The 22011-nt window shown below is 53.9% G+C and overlaps 1 protein-coding gene across 1 annotated transcript; it reads left to right on the top strand.

Annotated features, from left to right (window-relative positions):
• Positions 1 to 1227: 1227 nt before the first annotated feature.
• On the top strand, positions 1228 to 21168 carry LOC142481026 (RAB6A-GEF complex partner protein 2-like; the record flags this gene model as incomplete). The annotated part of the gene is made up of 6 exons (XM_075582727.1): positions 1228 to 1345; positions 2599 to 2748; positions 10091 to 10237; positions 12208 to 12335; positions 18843 to 19020; positions 20854 to 21168. Coding segments are annotated over 6 exons (945 nt in total), but the record flags the coding sequence as incomplete, so codon positions are not given.
• Between the last annotated feature and the right edge of the window lie 843 nt (positions 21169 to 22011).

Here is a 22011-nt window from a genome sequence, read left to right as displayed (position 1 = left end):
CCCCCGCCCTTGCCTTCTCTCCCTCCCCCGCCCTTGCCTTCTCTCCCTCCCCCGCCCTTGCCTTCTCTCCCTCCCCCGCCCTTGCCTTCTCTCCCTCCCCCGCCCTTGCCTTCTCTCCCTCCCCCACCCTCGCCTTCTCTCCCGCCCTCGCCTTCTCTCCCTCCCCCCGCCCTCGCCTTCTCTCCCTCCCCCGCCCTCACCTTCCCTCCCTCCCCCGCCCTCGCCTTCCCTCCCCGCCCTTACCTTCCCTCCCTCCCCCGCACTTGCCTTCCCTCCCTCCCCCGCCCTTGCCTTCCCTCCCTCCCCGCCCTTTCCTTCCCTCCCTCGCCCTTTCCTTCCCTCCCTCCTCCCCCACCCTTGCCTTCCCTCCATCCCCCGCCCTTGCCTTCCCTTCCTCCCTTCCCCGCCATTGCCTTCCCTTCCTCCCTCCCCCGCCATTGCCTTCCCTCCCTCCCCCGCCCTCGCCATCCCTCCTCCCCGCCCTCGCCTTCCCTCCCTCCCCCGCCCTCGCCTTCCCTCCCTCCCCCGCCCTCCCTCCCTCCCCCGCCCTCGCCTTCCCTTCCCCTCCCCCGCCTTCCCTTCCCTCCCCCCGCCCTTGCCTTCTCTCCCTCCCCCGCCCTCGCCTTCCCTCCCCCTCCCTCCCTTGCCTTCCCTCCCTCGCCCGCCCTTGCCTTCCCTCCCCCGCCCATGCCTTCCCTCCCCTGCCCTTGCCTTCCCTCCCCCGCCCTTGCCTTCCCTCCCTCCATCCCCCGCCCCTGCCTTCCCTTCCTCCCTCCCCCGCCCTTGCCTTCCCTGCCCCGCCCTCGCCTTCCCTCCCTCCCCCGCCCTCGCCTTCCCTCCCTCCCCCGCCCTCGCCTTCCCTCCCTCCCCCGCCCTCGCCTTCCCTCCCCCCCCCGCCCTTGCCTTCCCTCCCCCCCCCCCGCCCTTGCCTTCCTTCCTCCCTCCCCCGCCTTTGCCTTCCCTTCCTCCCTCCCCCGCCCTTGCCTTCCCTCCCTCCCCCGCCCTCGCCTTCCCTCCTCCCCCGTCCTCGCCTTCCCTCCCTCCCCCGCCCTCCGCCTTCCCTCCCTCCCCCGCCCTTGCCTTCCCTCCCTCCCCCGCCCTTGCCTTCCCTCCCGCCCTCGCCTTCCCTCCCTCCCCCGCCCTTGCCTTCCCTCCCTCCCCCGCCCTTGCCTTCCCTCCCCCCCGCCCTTGCCTTCCCTCCCCCGTCTTCTCGCTCCCCCCTGCCCCTGTTTCACACTGTCTCCCTCTCTCCCTCTCTCAGGTGAACGCGGGCAGTGCATCCTCTCCACTCCGCCCAAAATCCTATTCTGTGACCTGCGCCTCGACCCGGGAGAGACCAAATCATGTGAGGTCACATTTATTAGGGGGAGGTGGGGGAGGTGTGTGTTATTAGGGGCGGGGGAGAGGTCTGTGTTATTAGGGGCGGGGGAGGTGTGTGTTATTAGCGGCGGGGGGAGATGTCTGTGTTATTAGGGGCGGGGGAGAGATCTGCGTTATTAGGGGAGTGGGAAGAGGTCTGTGTTATTAGGGGAGGGGGAAGAGGTCTGTGTTATTAGGGGCGGGGAGGAGAGGTCTGTGTTATTAGGGGAGGGGGAAGAGGTCTGTGTTATTAGGAGTGGGGGGGAGATTTCTGTGTTATTAGGAGCGGGGGGGAAGAGGTCTGTGTTATTAGGGGAGGGGCGAGAGGTCTGTGTTATTAGGGGCGGGGGGGAGGTCTGTGTTATTAGGGGTGGGGGAAGAGGTCTGTGTTATTAGGGGAGGGGGGAGAGATCTGCGTTATTAGGGGAGGGGCGAGAGGTCTGTGTTATTAGGGGCGGGGAAGAGGTCTGTGTTATTAGGTGCGGGGGGGAGAGGTCTGTGTTATTAGGAGCGGGGGGGAGAGGTCTGTGTTATTAGGGGCGGGGGGGAGAGGTCTGTGTTATTAGGGGTGGGGGAAGAGGTTTGTGTTATTAGGGGAGGGGGAGAGGTCTGTGTTATTAGGGGAGGGGGGGAGAGGTCTGTGTTATTAGGGGTGGGGGAAGAGGTCTGTGTTATTAGGGGAGGGGGGAGAGGTCTGTGTTATTAGGGGCGGGGGAGAGGTCTGTGTTATTAGGGGCGGGGGGGAGAGGTCTGTGTTATTAGGAGCGGGGGGGAGAGGTCTGTGTTATTAGGTGCGGGGGGAGAGGTCTGTGTTATTAGGGGAGGGGGAGAGGTCTGTGTTATTAGGAGAGGGGGGGAGAGGTCTGTGTTATTAGGGGCGGGGGGAGAGGTCTGTGTTATTAGGGGAGGGGGAGAGGTCTGTGTTATTAGGGGCGGGGGGAGATGTCTGTTTTATTAGGAGCGGGGGGGGAGAGGTCTGTGTTATTAGGGGAGGGGGGAGAGGTCTGTGTTATTAGGGGAGGGGGGAGAGGTCTGTGTTATTAGGGGAGGGGCGAGAGGTCTGTGTTATTAGGGGCGGGGGGAGAGGTCTGTGTTATTAGGGGCGGGGGGAGAGGTCTGTGTTATTAGGGGAGGGGGAGAGGTCTGTGTTATTAGGGGAGGGGGGAGAGGTCTGTGTTATTAGGGGCGGGGAAGAGGTCTGTGTTAGTGCTTTTAACCCGTTCCTGTGCTCCCCCGCAGACTCGTACAGTGAAGTCCTGCCCCTCGCTGCTCCCCCCTCATTTCGCGGCCAGTCTGTGAAATATGTCTACAAACTGACCATTGGCTGCCAGAGGGTTAACTGCCCCATCCAGCTGCTCCGGGTACCGTTCCGGGTCCTGGTACTGCAAGGTGAGAAGCAAGGATCGAGGGAATAGGAGGGGGGCAGGATCTGAGGGGGAACAGGGGGGTGAATAGAGAGGATCGGAGGAGGAATAGGGGGGGATAGAGAGGGTCGGGGGTAATAGGGGAGTGAGAAGATCGGGGGTAATGAGGGGCAGGATCTGAGGGGGAATAGGGGGGTGAATAGAGAGGATCGGAGGGAGGAATAGGGGGGGATAGAGAGGATCGGGGGGATAGGGGGGTGAGAGGATCGGGGGTAATAGGGGGGTGAGAGGATCTGAGGATATAGGGGGGGATAGAGAGGATCGGAGGGGGAATAGAGAGGATCGGAGGAGGAATCAGGGGGGATAGAGAGGATTGAAGGGGAATAGAGGGGTGAGAGAGGATCAGGGGGGTGAGGGGGTATAGGGGGGATAGAGAGGATCGAGTGGAATAGTGGGGGGATAGAGAGGATTAGGGGGGGATAGAGTATTGCGGGGGTAGAGAGGATTGGAGAGGGAATAGGGGGGAATAGAGAGAATCGGAGGGGAATAGGGGGGTTAGAGGATCGGGGGGAATAGTGGGGGTAGAGAGGATCGGAGGGGGAATGGGGGGGATAGAGAGGATCGGAGGGGGAATAGGTGGGATAGAGAGGATTGGGGGGGATAGACCGCTCTTTTACTCAAAAGAGTTATATCAAAAGATGAGTATAACTTTATTCTGGTAAAAAATCCTACAATCGCTACCTTTTACCACTTACCGAAAATCAATAAGGACAAGATTCCTCCGCCAGGTAGACCGATCGTATCTGGTATTAATAATATCACCTCGAATGCTAGTGTTTACCTAGATCGGTTCTTAAGACCTTTTGTTGATTCACTTCCTTCGCATCTTAAGGATACGAAGGACGTGCTCCTTAGAATTGAAGACGTCATAGTAGACGCAGACACCCTGCTAGTAGGTCTGGATGTCGAAAGTTTATATACTAGCATCCCACGTCAGGCAGGAATTAAAGCAGTGGAATTCTTTCTAAGGGCACGCGATGAGAACTCTCAGGTTCACAACAGATTTATTCTTCAACTCCTTGACCTAGTTCTCAACAAAAACTACTTTCTTTGTGACCAAAGAATATACCATCAAATACAAGGTACAGCCATGGGCACCACGTGCGCTCCCACCTATGCCAACCTTTATTTAGGATGGTGGGAGGAGGCCGTGTGTTCATGGAAGAGAACGACATGTATATGGGCCACATTGACATGTGGTCTAGATACATAGATGACATTCTGTTACTATGGAGTGGGACCCGTGAATTACTACAACAATTCATTCAGAAATTAAATCAAAACAATCATAATCTTAAGCTCACATACGAGGCACATTAAGACAAAATCAACTTCCTTGACTTAACCACATCTAAGGGTGACAACGGTAAACTGGAATCAACTATTTTTAGGAAAGCTACGTCAACAAATAGCCTACTCAAGGCAGATAGTCACCATCCACCACACATGATAAATAGTATCCTACAGGACAATTCCTCCGGCTCAGGTGGAATTGTTCCAACACTCAGGAATATAAACAACAGTCTGGTGATATGATCAATCGATTTAATCAACGTGGCTACAAGAAAGTTGTGATCAACAGAGCCTACCGGAAGGCTCTTAATACTACTAGATCAACACTCTTGACACAAAATCAGCGGATACAGGATGCCACTGACAGTATAATCAGATTCATTGGCAAATATAATGATCAATGGGGATCAATCAGACAGATTCTACAGAAACATTGGCATATACTGATGCAAGATCTTGATCTATCATAGATCCTTAAACATTCACCTAACATGGTATGTCGTAGACCCAAGAACCTTAGAGATCGATTAGTACACAGTCATTATCAAGCTAAACCAACCAAGACATGGCTTGGCCCTAAACCCTGTGGTTTTTACACATGTGGACGTTGCAAAGCATGTACGTCCATGTTAACGTCAAAAGTTTTTTCTGATTCGGAAAATCTTAAAACCTACAGGATTAAGAACTTTATCAACTGCCTCGCTACTGGAGTTGTATATCTTATTATCTGAAAATTTGTATTGAGCGCGCTGTCTCTCCAAACGACCCCCCTCTCACGGCTACCCGGTTCGCAGAATCCCAATCTCCCGTGATCAGCGGGGCATAATCAGCAATACAAAAAACAAAAATAGGAGCGCATGAAAATGAAACCAGAAGAAACCAGAATTAATATTAATATTTTTATCATGAAAAATCATTCATCATACAAAAAATACACATAATACAGTAATATAATAATAACCTTGTCTAAATTGACACAAAAAAATTATGCACGAGCCCTAGCCACACAGGGTTAATGGATGTAAACACCCAAATGCACAACCCTAGATTGTGACAGAGAAGGAGAGGTGCTAGGAATGCAGGATGTTATAGAACAAACAGACCTTAGGCACTAGAATTCCCCTATGTGCTCCTCGTGGCAAATAGGGCTCCACCAGCTACACAAACTGACCGTCGTCACGGACGTGTGTCGCTGCGTTATGACATCACCAACATGTTTCGTGTCACATGACACTTCATCAGGGCTTGGCCATAGACACTCAGAGAGGCAATAATATACCTCCCCTGGTTCCTATATTAACCAATTGGGAACCATGTCTCATTTCAGGCTATCAAACCATCCAATCAACTGCTCACATACTAATTGACAAATCAATATAACTAAATGCTAACAGTAAATTATAAAAATGATAATAAATACATGACACTTACAAAATAATACCCACACAAATACATAACTTGACAAAACTTAAAATAATAAACTATAATTGATTTAAAAATAAATTTAAAATGACACATATAAATAAAAACAATTTAATATACTTGGAACCAAAGCAATGACTATTAATTAGTCTATTGTTCCTCATGATGCAACATAATTATAATGAATTAATTTGTAAACATAAAAATATTCAGAGCTATTTAAGCTCTAGACTCCTTACAATTACATCATTGTCTATACCTTAAAAAATAAAAAAATATAAATATATATATTATAAAGAACAAGAGATAAACACAATTATCGCAGCTTGTCCTGTATAAAAGTTCTTTTGAAAGCTCCTTGTATTGTCCCTGAATATATTTTTATATAGTTATCATATCCCCTCTTAGACGCCTCTTTTCTAATGTAAATAAATCTAATTTAGCTAGCCTCTCCTCATAAATTAGAATGTCCATCCCCTTTATTAATTTGGTGGCTCTTCTCTGCACTCTCTCTAGTTCCATAATGTCTTTTCTTAGGATTGGTGCCCAAAATTGTACTCCATATGCAAGTTGTGGTCTTACTAATGCTTTGTAAAGGGGCATAATTATGTTTACTTACCTTCCATCCATTGTCCTTTGATGCACGATAAGATCTTGTTTGCCTTTGCAGCTACTGCATGACTTTGGGCACTATTGCTAAGCCTGCTGTCTACAAGCACTCCTAAATCCTTCTCCATCAAGGATTCCCCCAATATATCTCCATTTAATTTGTAAGTCACCTTTTTATTCTTGTATCCCAAATGCATAACCTTACATTTATCTGTATTAAACCTCATCTGCCATTTACCTGCCCACGTTTCCAGTCTCTCCAAGTCCTTCTGAAGAGAAATTACATCCTGCTCTGATTCTACTACCTTACACAATTTAGTATCATCAGCAAAGATGGAGACTTTGCTCTCGATCCCAACCTCAAGGTCATTAATAAACAAGTTAAAAAGCAGGGGTCCCGGTACCGATCCTTGAGGTACTCCACTCACGACTTCAGCCCAACCTGAAAAGGTTCCATTTATGACAACCCTCTGTTGTCTGTCCTTTAACCAGTTTTCAATCCAGGTGCATATATTATTACTGAGTCCAATTCTCTTTATTTTGTACACCAACCTCTTGTGTGAAACCGTATCAAAAGCCTTTGCAAAATCTAAGTAGACCACATCAACTGCATTACCCTGGTCTAAATTCCTACTTACCTCCTCAAAGAAACAAATAAGGTTAGTTTGGCAAGATCTATCCTTCATAAATCCATGCTGACTATTACTAATAATTTTGTTTTCCATTAGGTGTTCTTGAATATTATCCCGTATTAAACCTTTAAGTAGCTTCCCTACTATTGAAGTCAGGCTTACAGGTCTGTAATTTTCCGGTTCTGATCTAGCTCCCTTCTTAAATATAGGCACCACATCTGCTTTACGCCAATCTTGTGGTACTGAGCCTGTGGAAATTGAGTCCTTGAATATTAAATGTAATGGTTTTGCTATTACTGAGCTTAACTCCTTGAAAACTCTTGGATGTATGCCATCGGGGCCAGGTGCCTTATTTACTTTAATTTTTACAAGTTGCTTATGAACTTCTTCCTCAGTTAACCAATTGTTCATTAATATGGAGGTTGTGGCTTCCTCCTGCGGCACTACTATTGAACTTGATTCTTCCCTGGTAAACACAGAAGCAAAGAATTTGTTTAATACCTCAGCTTTTTCCTTATCTCCAATAATCTGCCTACCCACCTCACACTGAAAGGGGCCTATATTTTCTTTTCTCATTTTTTTGTTATTAAGGTACTTAAAGAACTTTTTTGGGTTGACCTTACTTTCTATTGCAATCCTTTTTTCATTATCCATTTTTGCTAATTTGATTGCCCTTTTGCAATTTTTGTTACATTCCTTATAATTCTGATACGATGTCTCTGTCCCTTCTGACTTAAATAATCTAAGCGCCTTCCTCTTCTTGTCCATTTCCTCCCCTACCTGTTTATTTAGCCACATTGGTTTTGACTTATTTCTTTTATACTTATTACCCAAGGGTATACACTGATAAGTGTGCTTTTCTAACAATGTTTTAAAGACTGCCCATTTATCTTCTACATTTTTCCCTGCAAAAACATCATCCAATTGTATTACTACTAGATTAGACCTCAGTTTATTAAAATCTGCCTTTCCAAAGTTGAAGGTCTTTGTTGAACCCAAGTAATCTGTTTTTTGATAATTTATTTCAAATGAGACCATGTTATGATCACTGTTACCCAAATGTTCCAGGACTTGAATATTTGTTATTACTTCTACATTGTTTGATATGACCAAATCCAGAACTGCCCCTCTCCTGGTTGGTTCCTCAATAATTTGGGTCATATAATTGTTTTTAAGCACCCCCAAAAACCTGTTTCCTTTTGTTGTAACGCTAATCTCATTGCCCCAGTCTATGTCTGGATAATTAAAATCCCCCATTATGCAAACATGACCCAGTTTTGATGCCTTCTCCATTTGCAAAAGTATTTTAGCTTCCTCAATCTCACAGATATTTGGTGGGTTATAGCATATTCCCACAAACATTTTCTTTATACTTTTACCTCCACTGCTAATTTCTATCCACAAAGTCTCAACATTTTCATCATTCCCTTCATAGACATCATCCCTTATAATAGGTTTTATATCCGGTTTAACATATTAACATACTCCACCTCCCCTTCTATTTGTTAGATCCTTCCGAAAAAGAGAATAACCCTCTAAATTAACTGTCCAGTCATGAGTTTCATCCCACCATGTTTCAGTAATGCCTATGATATCATACTGCTCCCTTGCAGCTATTATTTCAAGCTCCCCCATTTTATCTGTCAGACTTCTTGCATTAGCAAGCATGCATTTCAGTTATTTTTCAGCCTGTACTATTATCTTATCTGCTCCTTCCTTTCTGAGCCCACTTGGTTTAGTCTTTAGAAGTTTTCTAGTATTATCTGTATTTACTATGGGTGTCTCGTTGCTTGTCGCACTTGCCCCCATTCTACCTCCATACCACCTTGTAACCTCATCTATTCCATTTAGTTCATTATCTGTTTCATTCCCCTCCCCCCTCTATCCTAGTTTAAAATCTCCTCCAACCTTTTTAGCATTCTCCCCCCTAGCACAGAAGATCCCTCTTCATTGAGGTGCAATCCGTCCCTAGAATATAGATGGCACCTCTCAGAAAAGGAGTCCCAGTGCTCTAAAAACCCAAACCCCTCCTTCCTGCACCACTTTCTTAGCCATGCATTAACCTCCCTGATCTCGGACTGTCTCCCTGTGGTAGCGCATGGCACTGGTAGTATTTCAGAAAATACTACCTTGGAGGTCCTTGCCTTGAGCTTTTGGCCTAGATCTCTGTAATCATTTTTTAGGACCCTCCATCTATCTCTAACTTTGTCATTGGTGCCAACGTGTACCAAGACCGCCGGGTCAATCCCAGCCCCCCCAACAATCTGTCTACCCGATCCGCAATGTGCCGAACCCAAGCACCCGGGAGACAACACACTGTTCGGTTCATGCGGTCCTGGCAACAGATTGCCCTATCTACCTTCCTAATAATGGATTCCCCTACCACCACAATCTTTCTTTGTATCTGAGCATCCTGAGTCCCCACTGTGCTGAAGGAACTATTCCCCTGGCTGCTAGAAGAATTAGTCTCCCCCAGCCTTGCCATTACTGCCCCAACATTCCCAATATCTTCACTCAACATGGCAAATCTATTGGGATGTGTCAGCTCAGAAACGACCTGCCTCTCCCTATTGCCCCTGCTTCCCCTTCTAAATGTCACCCAGCTACCTACCTGCTCCTCACTAACAGAAACCAAGCTACCTACCTGCTCCTCACTAACAGCGCCACCATCTGCACCACTAGTCGATGCAAGGGCCTGCTCAGTGAGCTCTAATTCCCTTTCAAGATTGCCAATGTCCCTCAATATTGCAAGTTGCCTCTTCAGATCAGCAATCTCTGATTCTAAAGATACCACCTGCTCACACTTCTCACAGAGGTATGTTCCTTGGAACAGCTGCTCCAAGTGCACATACATGTGGCAAGATGTGCATTGAGTGGCATTTTCAATCCTGCTCATTCTAGCAACTATGAAGTTTAGAAGTACTAACAGAAAACTGTACTTCAATAACTATACCTTGTTTTACCGCTTCCTTGTTCAAACTGCTTCTGGTTCTAACTGCACACACTTTTACCAACCAGCACTTGAAATCAACCACACAGATCAGTCAGTACACATACCTGATGCAGGTGTGTTAAGGACCTTGCTATGATAATATCTATCACGTCGTCTTCAATATGTAATCATCCCTGCTATACCCTTCCTGAACAGACAGGGCTATCTATGTATATATAAATATATACTCTCCAGTGAGTGTATATATGCACACTCCCTGTACATAACATTGATTTCGCCGTTGAAGCTCTAACGCTCACTCTCCCAATGCCCTCTCTCTCTCTGCCTCTTTCTCCCTGCCCCCTTTCTTTCCCTCTGCCCCCCCCCCTTCTCTACCTGCCCCCCCCCTCTCTCCTCAGCCCTGCAGGGTTTCCAGCTCCCTCAGGAGGATGAGGTCGCTCCCTCGAACCCATTCATGGAGGATGATGACGGGGCGAAGAAGGATTCCCGTCTCCTTGACTCAGCTGTAGAGATTCTCATGGCGGTGACATCGCGCCGTACCCTGCGTGAGTACCGAGAGCACTCCGCACTACGACACTGCACACTCCCTCCCTCTGTGTCCTTGTGTAACCCTCTGTAGGGGAGTGAAGGAGTTAACTTGCTCCCTCTGCTGTTAGGTTTCTCCTGCCTGAGGTGTATGAAATGAACTCCTGATTGAACAGGGTTTAAAAGGCAGGAAGTAACTTCTTTTCAGTGTCCCTGTTAGAGTTCCTGTTCTGCAAGAGAGGAGGGTCACAGAGGATTGCCTGTGACCTCGCTGGGATTCACAACCAGCACCCATGGAGCTCTAGCTCGCATGCTTATTGTTCACCAGAGGGATTAGCCTGGGTACAGTGGGGACCCCAAAGCCCCGCACCACAGAGTAGCCTGCACAGAGATAGGGCAACAGACTTCCTGAGAGCAGCAGGACTGCAACGCCTGCATCTGATGTTCACCTGGAGAAACCGGAGATGCCGGACCAGCACAAGCAGATAAGGACTTTATATATTGTTCCCTGGTATTGTTTCATATGTTTTGGGGCTGGTAACTGGCTTAGCTGGCCAGCCAGGTAGCTAGGGTACTGTTTAGTAAGTTTCCCAAGATGGAGTAGGCTTTCTTTTTATGCTTTGTATTTTTGCCTTAAAGCAACAGTGTGCCCGGTGTTTTGTTGTGTTTGTGGAGAAATAAACCACTCAACGTTTTGCTACAGCCTAAAATGCATTGTGTGGATAGGCCACTCCATCACACACTCCCTCTGTGTGTCATTGTGTCACGCTCCCTCTGTGTGTCATTGTGTCACGCTCCCTCTGTGTCATTGTGTCACGCTCCCTCTGTGTGTCATTGTGTCACGCTCCCTCTGTGTGTCATTGTGTCACGCTCCCTCTGTGTGTCATTGTGTCACGCTCTTTCTGTGTGTCATTGTGTCACGCTCCCTCTATGTGTCATTGTGTCACGCTCTTTCTGTGTGTCATTGTGTCACGCTCCCTCTGTGTGTCATTGTGTCACGCTCCCTCTGTGTGTCATTGTGTCACGCTCCCTCTGTGTGTCATTGTGTCACGCTCCCTCTGTGTGTCATTGTGTCACGCTCTTTCTGTGTGTCATTGTGTCACGCTCCCTCTGTGTGTCATTGTGTCACGCTCCCTCTGTGTGTCATTGTGTCACGCTCCCTCTGTGTGTCATTGTGTCACGCTCTTTCTGTGTGTCATTGTGTCACGCTCCCTCTGTGTGTCATTGTGTCACGCTCTTTCTGTGTGTCATTGTGTCACGCTCCCTCTGTGTCATTGTGTCACGCTCCCTCTGTGTGTCATTGTGTCACGCTCCCTCTGTGTGTCATTGTGTCACGCTCCCTCTGTGTGTCATTGTGCCACGCTCCCTCTGTGTGTCATTGTGTCACGCTCCCTCTGTGTGTCATTGTGTCACGCTCTTTCTGTGTGTCATTGTGTCACGCTCTTTCTGTGTGTCATTGTGTCACGCTCCCTCTGTGTGTCATTGTGTCACGCTCCCTCTGTGTGTCATTGTGTCACGCTCTTTCTGTGTGTCATTGTGTCACGCTCCCTCTGTGTGTCATTGTGTCACGCTCCCTCTGTGTGTCATTGTGTCACGCTCTCTGTGTGTAATTGTGTCACGCTCCCTCTGTGTGTCATTGTGTCACGCTCTTTCTGTGTGTTATTGTGTCACGCTCCCTCTGTGTGTCATTGTGTCACGCTCCCTCTGTGTGTCATTGTGTCACGCTCCCTCTGTGTGTCATTGTGTCACGCTCTTTCTGTGTGTCATTGTGTCACGCTCCCTCTGTGTGTCATTGTGTCACGCTCCCTCTGTGTGTCATTGTGTCACGCTCTTTCTGTGTGTCATTGTGTCACGCTCTTTCTGTGTGTCATTGTGTCACGCTCTTTCTGTGTGTCATTGTGTAACGCTCCCTCTGTGTGTCATTGTGTCACGCTCCCTCTGTGTGTCATTGTGTCACGCTCCCTCTGTGTGTCCTCTCTCCTTCCTACAGACCAGTATAATATCAGTAATTCTCGGGGTCGTGTTGGGACTTTCTGCATCTTTAAGACGGTTTATAAGATTGGTGAGGACGTCATTGGGACGTTCAATTTCTCTGATGGTGAAATACCCTGTCTGCAGGTGAGTAACAGAGACCCCCGGCTGTGTGTGTGGGACAGTGACACAGATACCCCCCCGGCGGTGTGTGCGGGACAGTGACACAGATACCCCCGGCGGTGTGTGCAGGACAGTGACACAGAGACCCCCGGCTGTGTGTGTGGGACAGTGACACAGATACCCCCCGGCTGTGCGTGTGGGACAGTGACACAGATACCCCCGGCGGTGTGTGCGGGACAGTGACACAGATACCCCCGGCTGTGCGTGTGGGACAGTGACACAGAGACCCCCGGCTGTGCGTGTGGGACAGTTACACAGAGACCCCCGGCGGTGTGTGCGGGACAGTGACACAGATACCCCCGGCTGTGTGTGTGGGACAGTGACACAGATACCCCCGGCTGTGAGTGTGTGACAGTGATACAGATACCCCCTCCCCCCAGCTGTGTGTGTGGGACAGTGACACAGATACCCCCCGCCCCCGGCTGTGTGTGTGGGACAGTGACACAGATACCCCCGGCTGTGTGTGCGGGACAGTGACACAGATACCCCCGGCTGTGTGTGTGGGACAGTGACACAGATACCGCCCCGGCTGTGTGTGCGGGACAGTGACACAGATACCCCCGGCGGTGTGTGCGGGACAGTGACACAGAGACCCCCGGCTGTGTGTGTGGGACAGTGACACAGAGACCCCCAGCTGTGTGTGTGGGAAAGTGACACAGATACCCCCCCGGCTGTGCGTGTGGGACAGTGACACAGAGACCCCCGGCTGTGTGTGTGTGTGACAGTGACACAGATACCCCCTCCCCCCGGCTGTGCGTGTGGGACAGTGACACAGATACCCCCGGCTGTGCGTGCGGGACAGTGACACAGAGACCCCCGGCTGTGCGTGTGGGACAGTGACACAGAGAACCCCGGCTGTGTGTGCGGGACAGTGACACAGATACCCCCGGCTATGTGTGTGGGACAGTGACACAGATACCCCCCCGGCTGTGTGTGCGGGACAGTGACACAGATACCCCCGGCTGTGTGCGGGACAGTGACACAGAGACCCCCGTCTGTCTGTGCGGGACAGTGACACAGATACCCCCGGCTGTGTGTGCGGGACAGTGACACAGATACCCCCTGGCTGTGTGTGTGTGTGTGGGACAGTGACACAGAGACCCCCGGCTGTGCGTGTGGGACAGTGACACAGATACCCCCGGCTGTGTGTGTAGGACAGTGACACAGATACCCCCGGCTGTGTGTGCGGGACAGTGACACAGATACCCCCGGCTGTGTGTGCGGGACAGTGACACAGATACCCCCGGCTGTGTGTGTGTGTGTGTGTGTGTGCGGGACAGTGACACAGATACCCCCGGCTATGTGTGTGGGACAGTGACACAGATACCCCCCCGGCTGTGTGTGCGGGACAGTGACACAGATACCCCCCCGGCTGTGCGTGTGGGACAGTGACACAGATACCCCCGGCTGTGTGCGGGACAGTGACACAGAGACCCCCTCCCCCCTGGCTGTGTGTGTAGGACAGTGACACAGAGACCCCCGGCTGTGTGTGTGGGACAGTGACACAGATACCCCCGGCTGTGTGTGCGGGACAGTGACACAGAGACCCCCGGCTGTGTGTGCGGGACAGTGACACAGATACCCCCGGCTGTGTGTGTGGGACAGTGACACAGATACCCCCGGCTGTGTGTGTGGGACAGTGACACAGATACCCCCCCGGCTGTGCGTGTGGGACAGTGACACAGATACCCCCGGCTGTGTGTGTGGGACAGTGACACAGATACCCCCCGGCTGTGCGTGTGGGACAGTGACACAGATACCCCCGGCTGTGCGTGTGGGACAGTGACACAGATACCCCCGGCTGTGTGTGTGGGACAGTGACACAGATACCCCCTCCCCCCCACCACCGGCTGTGTGTGTGGGACAGTGACACAGATACCCCCGGCTGTGCGTGTGGGACAGTGACACAGATACCCCCGGCTGTGCGTGTGGGACAGTGACACAGATACCCCCGGCTGTGTGTGTAGGACAGTGACACAGATACCCCCGGCTGTGTGTGCGGGACAGTGACACAGATACCCCCGGCTGTGTGTGTGTGTGTGTGTGTGTGCGGGACAGTGACACAGATACCCCCGGCTGTGTGTGTAGGACAGTGACACAGATACCCCCGGCTGTGTGTGCGGGACAGTGACACAGATACCCCCGGCTGTGTGTGTGTGTGTGTGTGTGTGCGGGACAGTGACACAGATACCCCCGGCTGTGTGTGCGGGACAGTGACACAGATACCCTCGGCTGTGTGTGTGTGTGTGTGGGACAGTGACACAGATACCGCCCCGGCTGTGTTTGTGGGACAATGACACAGATACCCTCGGCTGTGTGTGTGTGTGTGCGGGACAGTGACACAGATACCCCCCGGCTGTGTGTGTGGGACAGTGACACAGATACCCCCGGCTGTGAGTGTGTGACAGTGATACAGATACCCCCTCCCCCCAGCTGTGTGTGTGGGACAGTGACACAGATACCCCCCGCCCCCGGCTGTGTGTGCGGGACAGTGACACAGATACCCCCGGCTGTGTGTGCGGGACAGTGACACAGATACCCCCGGCTGTGTGTGTGTGTGTGGGACAGTGACACAGATACCCCCTCCCCCCCAGCTGTGTGTGCGGGACAGTGACACAGAGACCCCCGGCTGTGTGTGTGTGTGTGCGGGACAGTGACACAGAGACCCCCGGCTGTGTGTGTGTGTGTGGGACAGTGACACAGATACCCCCTCCCCCCCGGCTGTGTGTGCGGGACAGTGACACAGAGACCCCCGGCTGTGTGTGTGTGTGTGGGACAGTGACACAGATACCCCCTCCCGCCCGGCTGTGTGAGCGGGACAGTGACAAAGAGACCCCCGGCTGTGTGTGTGTGTGTGGGACAGTGACACAGATACCCCCGGCTGTGTGTGTGGGACAGTGACACAGATGTCCCCGGCTGTGTGTGCGGGACAGTGACACAGAGACCCCCGGCTGTGTGTGTGACAGTGACACAGATACCCCCTCCCCCCGGCTGTGTGTAGAGACAGTGACACAGAGACCCCCGGCTGTGTGTGTGTGTGTGTGGGACAGTGACACAGATACCCCCTCCCCCCCGGCTGTGTGTAGAGACAGTGACACAGAGACCCCCGGCTGTGTGTGTGTGGGACAGTGACACAGATACCCCCTCCCCCCCGGCTGTGTGTGTGTGGGACAGTGACACAGAGACCCCCGGCTGTGTGTGTGGGACAGTGACACAGAGACCCCCGGCTGTGTGTGTGTGTGTGGGACAGTGACACAGATACCCCCTCCCCCCCGGCTGTGTGTGCGGGACAGTGACACAGAGACCCCCGGCTGTGTGTGTGTGGGACAGTGACACAGATACCCCCTCCCCCCCGGCTGTGTGTGCGGGACAGTGACACAGAGACCCCCGGCTGTGTGTGTGTGGGACAGTGACACAGATACCCCCTCCCCCCCGGCTGTGTGTGCGGGACAGTGACACAGAGACCCCCGGCTGTGTGTAGAGACAGTGACACAGAGACCCCCGGCTGTGTGTGCGGGACAGTGACACAGAGACCCCAGGCTGTGTGTGTGTGGGACAGTGACACAGATACCCCCGGCTGTGTGTGTGTGTGTGGGACAGTGACACAGAGACCCCCGGCTGTGTGTGTGTGTGTGTGTGGGACAGTGACACAGATACCCCCTCCCCCCCGGCTGTGTGTAGAGACAGTGACACAGAGACCCCCGGCTGTGTGTGCGGGACAGTGACACAGAGACCCCCGGCTGTGTGTGTGTGTGTGGGACAGTGACACAGATACCCCCTCCCGCCCGGCTGTGTGTGTGTGTGTGGGACAGTGACACAGATACCCCCTCCCCCCCGGCTGTGTGTAGAGACAGTGACACAGAGACCCCCGGCTGTGTGTGCGGCACAGTGACACAGATACCCCCTCCCCCCCGGCTGTGTGTAGAGACAGTGACACAGAGACCCCCGGCTGTGTGTGCGGCACAGTGACACAGATACCCCCTCCCCCCCGGCTGTGTGTAGAGACAGTGACACAGAGACCCCCGGCTGTGTGTACGGGACAGTGACACAGATACCCCCGGCTGTGTTTGTGGGACAATGACACAGAGACCCCCGGCTGTGTGTGCGGGACAGTGACACAGATACCCCCCCCCCCCCACCACCGGCTGTGTGTGTGGGACAGTGACACAGATACCCCCGGCTGTGTGTGTGTGACAGTGATACAGATACCCCCGGCTGTGTGTGTGTGTGACAGTGACACAGATACCCCCTCCCCCCAGCTGTGTGTGCGGGACAGTGACACAGAGACCCCCGGCTGTGTGTGTGTGTGTGGGACAGTGACACAGATACCCCCCGCCCCCGGCTGTGTGTGCGGGACAGTGACACAGATACCCCCGGCTGTGTGTGCGGGACATTGACACAGATACCCCCGGCTGTGTGTGCGGGACAGTGACACAGATACCCCCGGCTGTGTGTGCGGGACAGTGACACAGATACCCCCGGCTGTGTGTGCGGGACAGTGACACAGAGACCCCCGGCTGTGTGTGCGGGACAGTGACACAGATACCCCCGGCTGTGTGTGCGGGACAGTGACACAGATACCCCCGGCTGTGTGTGCGGGACAGTGACACAGATACCCCCGGCTGTGTGTGCGGGACAGTGACACAGAGACCCCCGGCTGTGTGTGCGGGACAGTGACACAGATGTCCCCAGGTGTGTGTGCGGGACAATGACACAGAGACCCCCGGCTGTGTGTGTGTGTGTGGGACAGTGACACAGATACCCCCGGCTGTGTGTGCGGGACAATGACACAGAGACCCCCGGCTGTGTGTGTGTGTGTGGGACAGTGACACAGAGACCCCCGGCTGTGTGTGTGTGTGTGCGGGACAGTGACACAGAGACCCCCGGCTGTGTGTGTGTGTGTGGGACAGTGACACAGATACCCCCTCCCCCCCGGCTGTGTGTGCGGGACAGTGACACAGAGACCCCCGGCTGTGTGTGTGTGTGTGGGACAGTGACACAGATACCCCCGGCTGTGTGTGTGGGACAGTGACACAGATGTCCCTGGCTGTGTGTGCGGGACAGTGACACAGAGACCCCCGGCTGTGTGTGTGTGTGTGCGGGACAGTGACACAGAGACCCCCGGCTGTGTGTGTGTGTGTGGGACAGTGACACAGATACCCCCTCCCGCCCGGCTGTGTGAGCGGGACAGTGACAAAGAGACCCCCGGCTGTGTGTGTGTGTGTGTGGGACAGTGACACAGATACCCCCGGCTGTGTGTGTGGGACAGTGACACAGATGTCCCTGGCTGTGTGTGCGGGACAGTGACACAGAGACCCCCGGCTGTGTGTGTGACAGTGACACAGACACCCCCTCCCCCCGGCTGTGTGTAGAGACAGTGACACAGAGACCCCCGGCTGTGTGTGTGTGTGTGTGGGACAGTGACACAGATACCCCCTCCCCCCGGCTGTGTGTAGAGACAGTGACACAGAGACCCCCGGCTGTGTGTGTGTGGGACAGTGACACAGATACCCCCTCCCCCCCGGCTGTGTGTGTGTGGGACAGTGACACAGAGACCCCCGGCTGTGTGTGTGGGACAGTGACACAGAGACCCCCGGCTGTGTGTGTGTGTGTGGGACAGTGACACAGATACCCCCTCCCCCCCGGCTGTGTGTGCGGGACAGTGACACAGAGACCCCCGGCTGTGTGTGTGTGGGACAGTGACACAGATACCCCCTCCCCCCCGGCTGTGTGTGTGGGACAGTGACACAGAGACCCCCGGCTGTGTGTGTGTGTGTGGGACAGTGACACAGATACCCCCTCCCCCCTGGCTGTGTGTGCGGGACAGTGACACAGAGACCCCCGGCTGTGTGTGTGTGACAGTGACACAGATACCCCCTCCCCCCGGCTGTGTGTAGAGACAGTGACACAGAGACCCCCGGCTGTGTGTGCGGGACAGTGACACAGAGACCCCAGGCTGTGTGTGTGTGGGACAGTGACACAGATACCCCCGGCTGTGTGTGTGTGTGGGACTGTGACACAGAGACCCCCGGCTGTGTGTGTGTGTGTGGGACAGTGACACAGATACCCCCTCCCCCCCGGCTGTGTGTAGAGACAGTGACACAGAGACCCCCGGCTGTGTGTGTGTGTGTGGGACAGTGACACAGATACCCCCTCCCGCCCGGCTGTGTGTGTGTGTGTGTGTGGGACAGTGACACAGATACCCCCTCCCCCCCGGCTGTGTGTAGAGACAGTGACACAGAGACCCCCGGCTTCCTCTCACACACTCGCTATCTCTCTTCCCCTCACACACACTCTCTTCCCCTCACACTCTCTCACTCACACTTTCTTCCTGTCACACATTCTCTCTGGAGCTCTCTTCCCCTCACACTCACGCTCTCTTCCCCTCACACACACTCTCTTCCCCTCACACTCACGCTCTCTTCCCCTCACACTCACGCTCTCTTCCCCTCTCACCCGCACTCTCCACAGTACTCGGTGTCCCTGCAGACAGAGGAGAGTGTGCAGGAGGAGTACAGGCGCTCCCGTGGTCAGGCTGTGTCCATCAGCAGCCACGCCCAGCACCACGAGTCCTGTCTGCACACGGCCAGCAGTAACTTCAGCCTCCCTCTGCCCCTCGGCTCCTGCCCCGGCTTCAGCACCAACATCAGTGAGTTACTGGGGCAGGTCTCCTAAATTCAACCCGTGTAATCTACACATCCCCCAACCTGTCCCCCTCCCGGTTACCAGAGCAGCGAGAGAGGGGGCAGCAACAGTGGGAAGGAGAAGGTTCTGGCAGAGCCCGGGCGACCAGCTGGGGCAGGGTGAGAGATCAGGGCTGAGAGGTGGTGAGGAGGACTATGGGATATGAGCGGGGGGCAGAGGGAGAGATCAGGGCTGAGATGTGGTGAGGAGGGAGAGGTGGGGAGGACTATGGGATATGAGCGGGGGGCAGAGTGAGAGATCAGGGCTGAGATGTGGTGAGGAGGGAGAGGTGGGAAGGACTATGGGATATGAGCGGGAGGCAGATGGAGAGATCAGGGCTGAGAGGTGGTGAGGAGGACTATGGGATATGAGCAGGGGGCAGAGTGAGAGATCAGGGCTGAGAGGTGGTGAGGAGGACTATGGGATATGAGCAGGGGGCAGAGGGAGAGATCAGAGCTGAGAGGTGGTGGTGAGGAGGGGGAGGTGAGGAGGATTATGGGATATGAGCGGGGGGCAGAGGGAGAGATCAGAGCTGAGAGGTGGTGTTGAGGAGGGGGAGGTGAGGAGGATTATGGGATATGAGCGGGGGGCAGAGGGAGAGATCAGAGCTGAGAGGTGGTGAGGAGGACTATGGGATATGAGCAGGGGGCAGAGGGAGAGATCAGAGCTGAGAGGTGGTGGTGAGGAGGGGGAGGTGAGGAGGATTATGGGATATGAGCGGGGGGCAAAGGGAGAGATCAGAGCTGAGAGGTGGTGTTGAGGAGGGGGAGGTGAGGAGGATTATGGGATATGAGCGGGGGGCAGAGGGAGAGATCAGAGCTGAGATGTGGTGAGGAGGGGGAGGTGAGGAGGACTATGGGATATGAGCGGGGGGCAGAGGGAGAGATCAGAGCTGAGAGGTGGTGGTGAGGAGGGGGAGGTGAGGAGGATTATGGGATATGAGCGGGGGGCAGAGGGAGAGATCAGAGCTGAGAGGTGGTGGTGAGGAGGGGGAGGTGAGGAGGACTACGGTATATGAGCGGGGGGCAGAGGGAGACATCAGAGCTGAGATGTGGTGAGGAGGGGGAGGTGAGGAGGACTATGGTATATGAGCGGAGCAGAGTGAGAGATCAGGGCTGAGATGTGGTGGAGTGGGAGGTGAGGAGGACTATGGTATATGAGCAGAGCAAAGTGAGAGATAAGAGCTCAGATGTGGTGAGGAGGACTTTGAGATATGAGTGGGGGGCAGAGGGAGAGATCAGGGCTGAGATGTGGTGAGGAGGACTTCATGGGATATGAGTGGGGGGCAGAGGGAGAGATCAGAGCTGAGATGTACGGAGGACTTTGAGATATGAGCGGGGGGCAGAGGGAGAGATCAGAGCTGAGATGTAGGGAGGACTTTGAGATATGAGCGGGGGGCAGAGGGAGAGATCAGAGCTGAGATGTAGGGAGGACTTTGAGATATGAGCGGGGGGCAGAGGGAGAGATCAGAGCTGAGATGTAGGGAGGACTTTGAGATATGAGGGGGGGGGCAGAGCGAGAGATCAGAGCTGAGATGTAGGGAGGAGCAGAAGGTGGGAGGTAAGGAGGACTTTGGGATACCGAGTTTGATTACAAGGCAGGAGAGGGATTTAAGAAAGGGAACCTTTAGCTAAAGAGTGACCGTAGCAACGTGAGATCAGTGAAGGAGCAGCACGTTTTAGCCAGAGCGGAGAGTAGGAGAGGGATGTGTTCGATGTCCCACCCGAGCAATGAGCTTTGGTGATGCCATCTACTGCTGTGTCCTCTTTGTCGCCCCTTCTGTTTCGTTCCTCCATAGTATCTTTGAAGTGGCGCCTGCACTTTGAGTTTGTCACGTCCCGGGAGCCGGTGGAAGCGCCCACTGTGCCTGAAAACCAATCTGAGATCATCACCTGGACTGGGGCCGGGCATATAGAGGTGGACACCTTCAGCTGGGACCTTCCAATCAAAGTGCTGCCCACCAATCCCCTGCTGGCCTCCTACGTGTCCCCAGTGCCCTGCTCACACTCCATCTGTATCTGAGGAGGCGCCGGGAGGTCACTGCGCCTTTTACCGAGGCCATGGACCAATCAGCTTGTGTTTATAGGACTAATAAAGTTACAGGAGGAAGTTAGTCAGACTCTGTGTGATGGTCTGGGGTACGCTCCTGTCTGACACTGTGGGGAAGGATGTGTCTGTGTCACTGCGGAGGGACAGACCCCGTGCCCCCTACCCCCCATGTGCCTGTGTCACTGCGGAGGGACAGACCCCGTGCCCCGTACCCCCCATGTGCCTGTGTCACTGCGGAGGGACAGACCCCGTGCCCCGTACCCCCCATGTGCTTGTCTCACTGCGGAGGGAGGGACAGACCCCGTGCCTCGTACCCCCATGTGTCTGTGTCACTGCGGAGGGAGGGACAGACCCCGTGTCCCGTACCCCCATGTGTCTGTGTCACTGCGGAGGGAGGGACAGACCCCGTGCCCCATACCCCCATGTGTCTGTGTCACTGCAGAGGGAGGGACAGGCCCTGTGCCCCGTACCCCCATGTGTCTGTGTCACTGCGGAGGGAGGGACAGACCCCGTGCCCCGTACCCCCCATGTGTCTGTCACTGCGGAGGGAGGGACAGATCCCGTGCCCCGTACCCCCATGTGCCTGTGTCACTGCGGAGGGAGGGACAGACCCCGTGCCCCATACCCCCATGTGTCTGTCACTGCGGAGGGAGGGACAGATCCCGTGCCCCGTACCCCCATGTGTCTGTGTCACTGCGGAGGGAGGGACAGACCCCGTGTCCCGTACCCCCCATGTGTCTGTGTCACTGCGGAGGGAGGGACGGGCCCCGTACCCCCCATGTGTCTGTGTCACTGCGGAGGGAGGGACAGACCCCGTGCCCCGTACGCCCCATGTGTCTGTGTCACTGCGGAGGGAGGGACAGACCCCGTGCCCCGTACCCCCATGTGCCTGTGTCACTGCGGAGGG

Source organism: Ascaphus truei, unplaced genomic scaffold (assembly GCF_040206685.1).
Source record: "Ascaphus truei isolate aAscTru1 unplaced genomic scaffold, aAscTru1.hap1 HAP1_SCAFFOLD_2428, whole genome shotgun sequence".
NCBI classification, from domain to species: Eukaryota; Metazoa; Chordata; class Amphibia; order Anura; family Ascaphidae; genus Ascaphus; species Ascaphus truei.
Note: the sequence above shows the minus strand (reverse complement) of the source record. Positions and strands in the feature narration are given on the sequence as shown.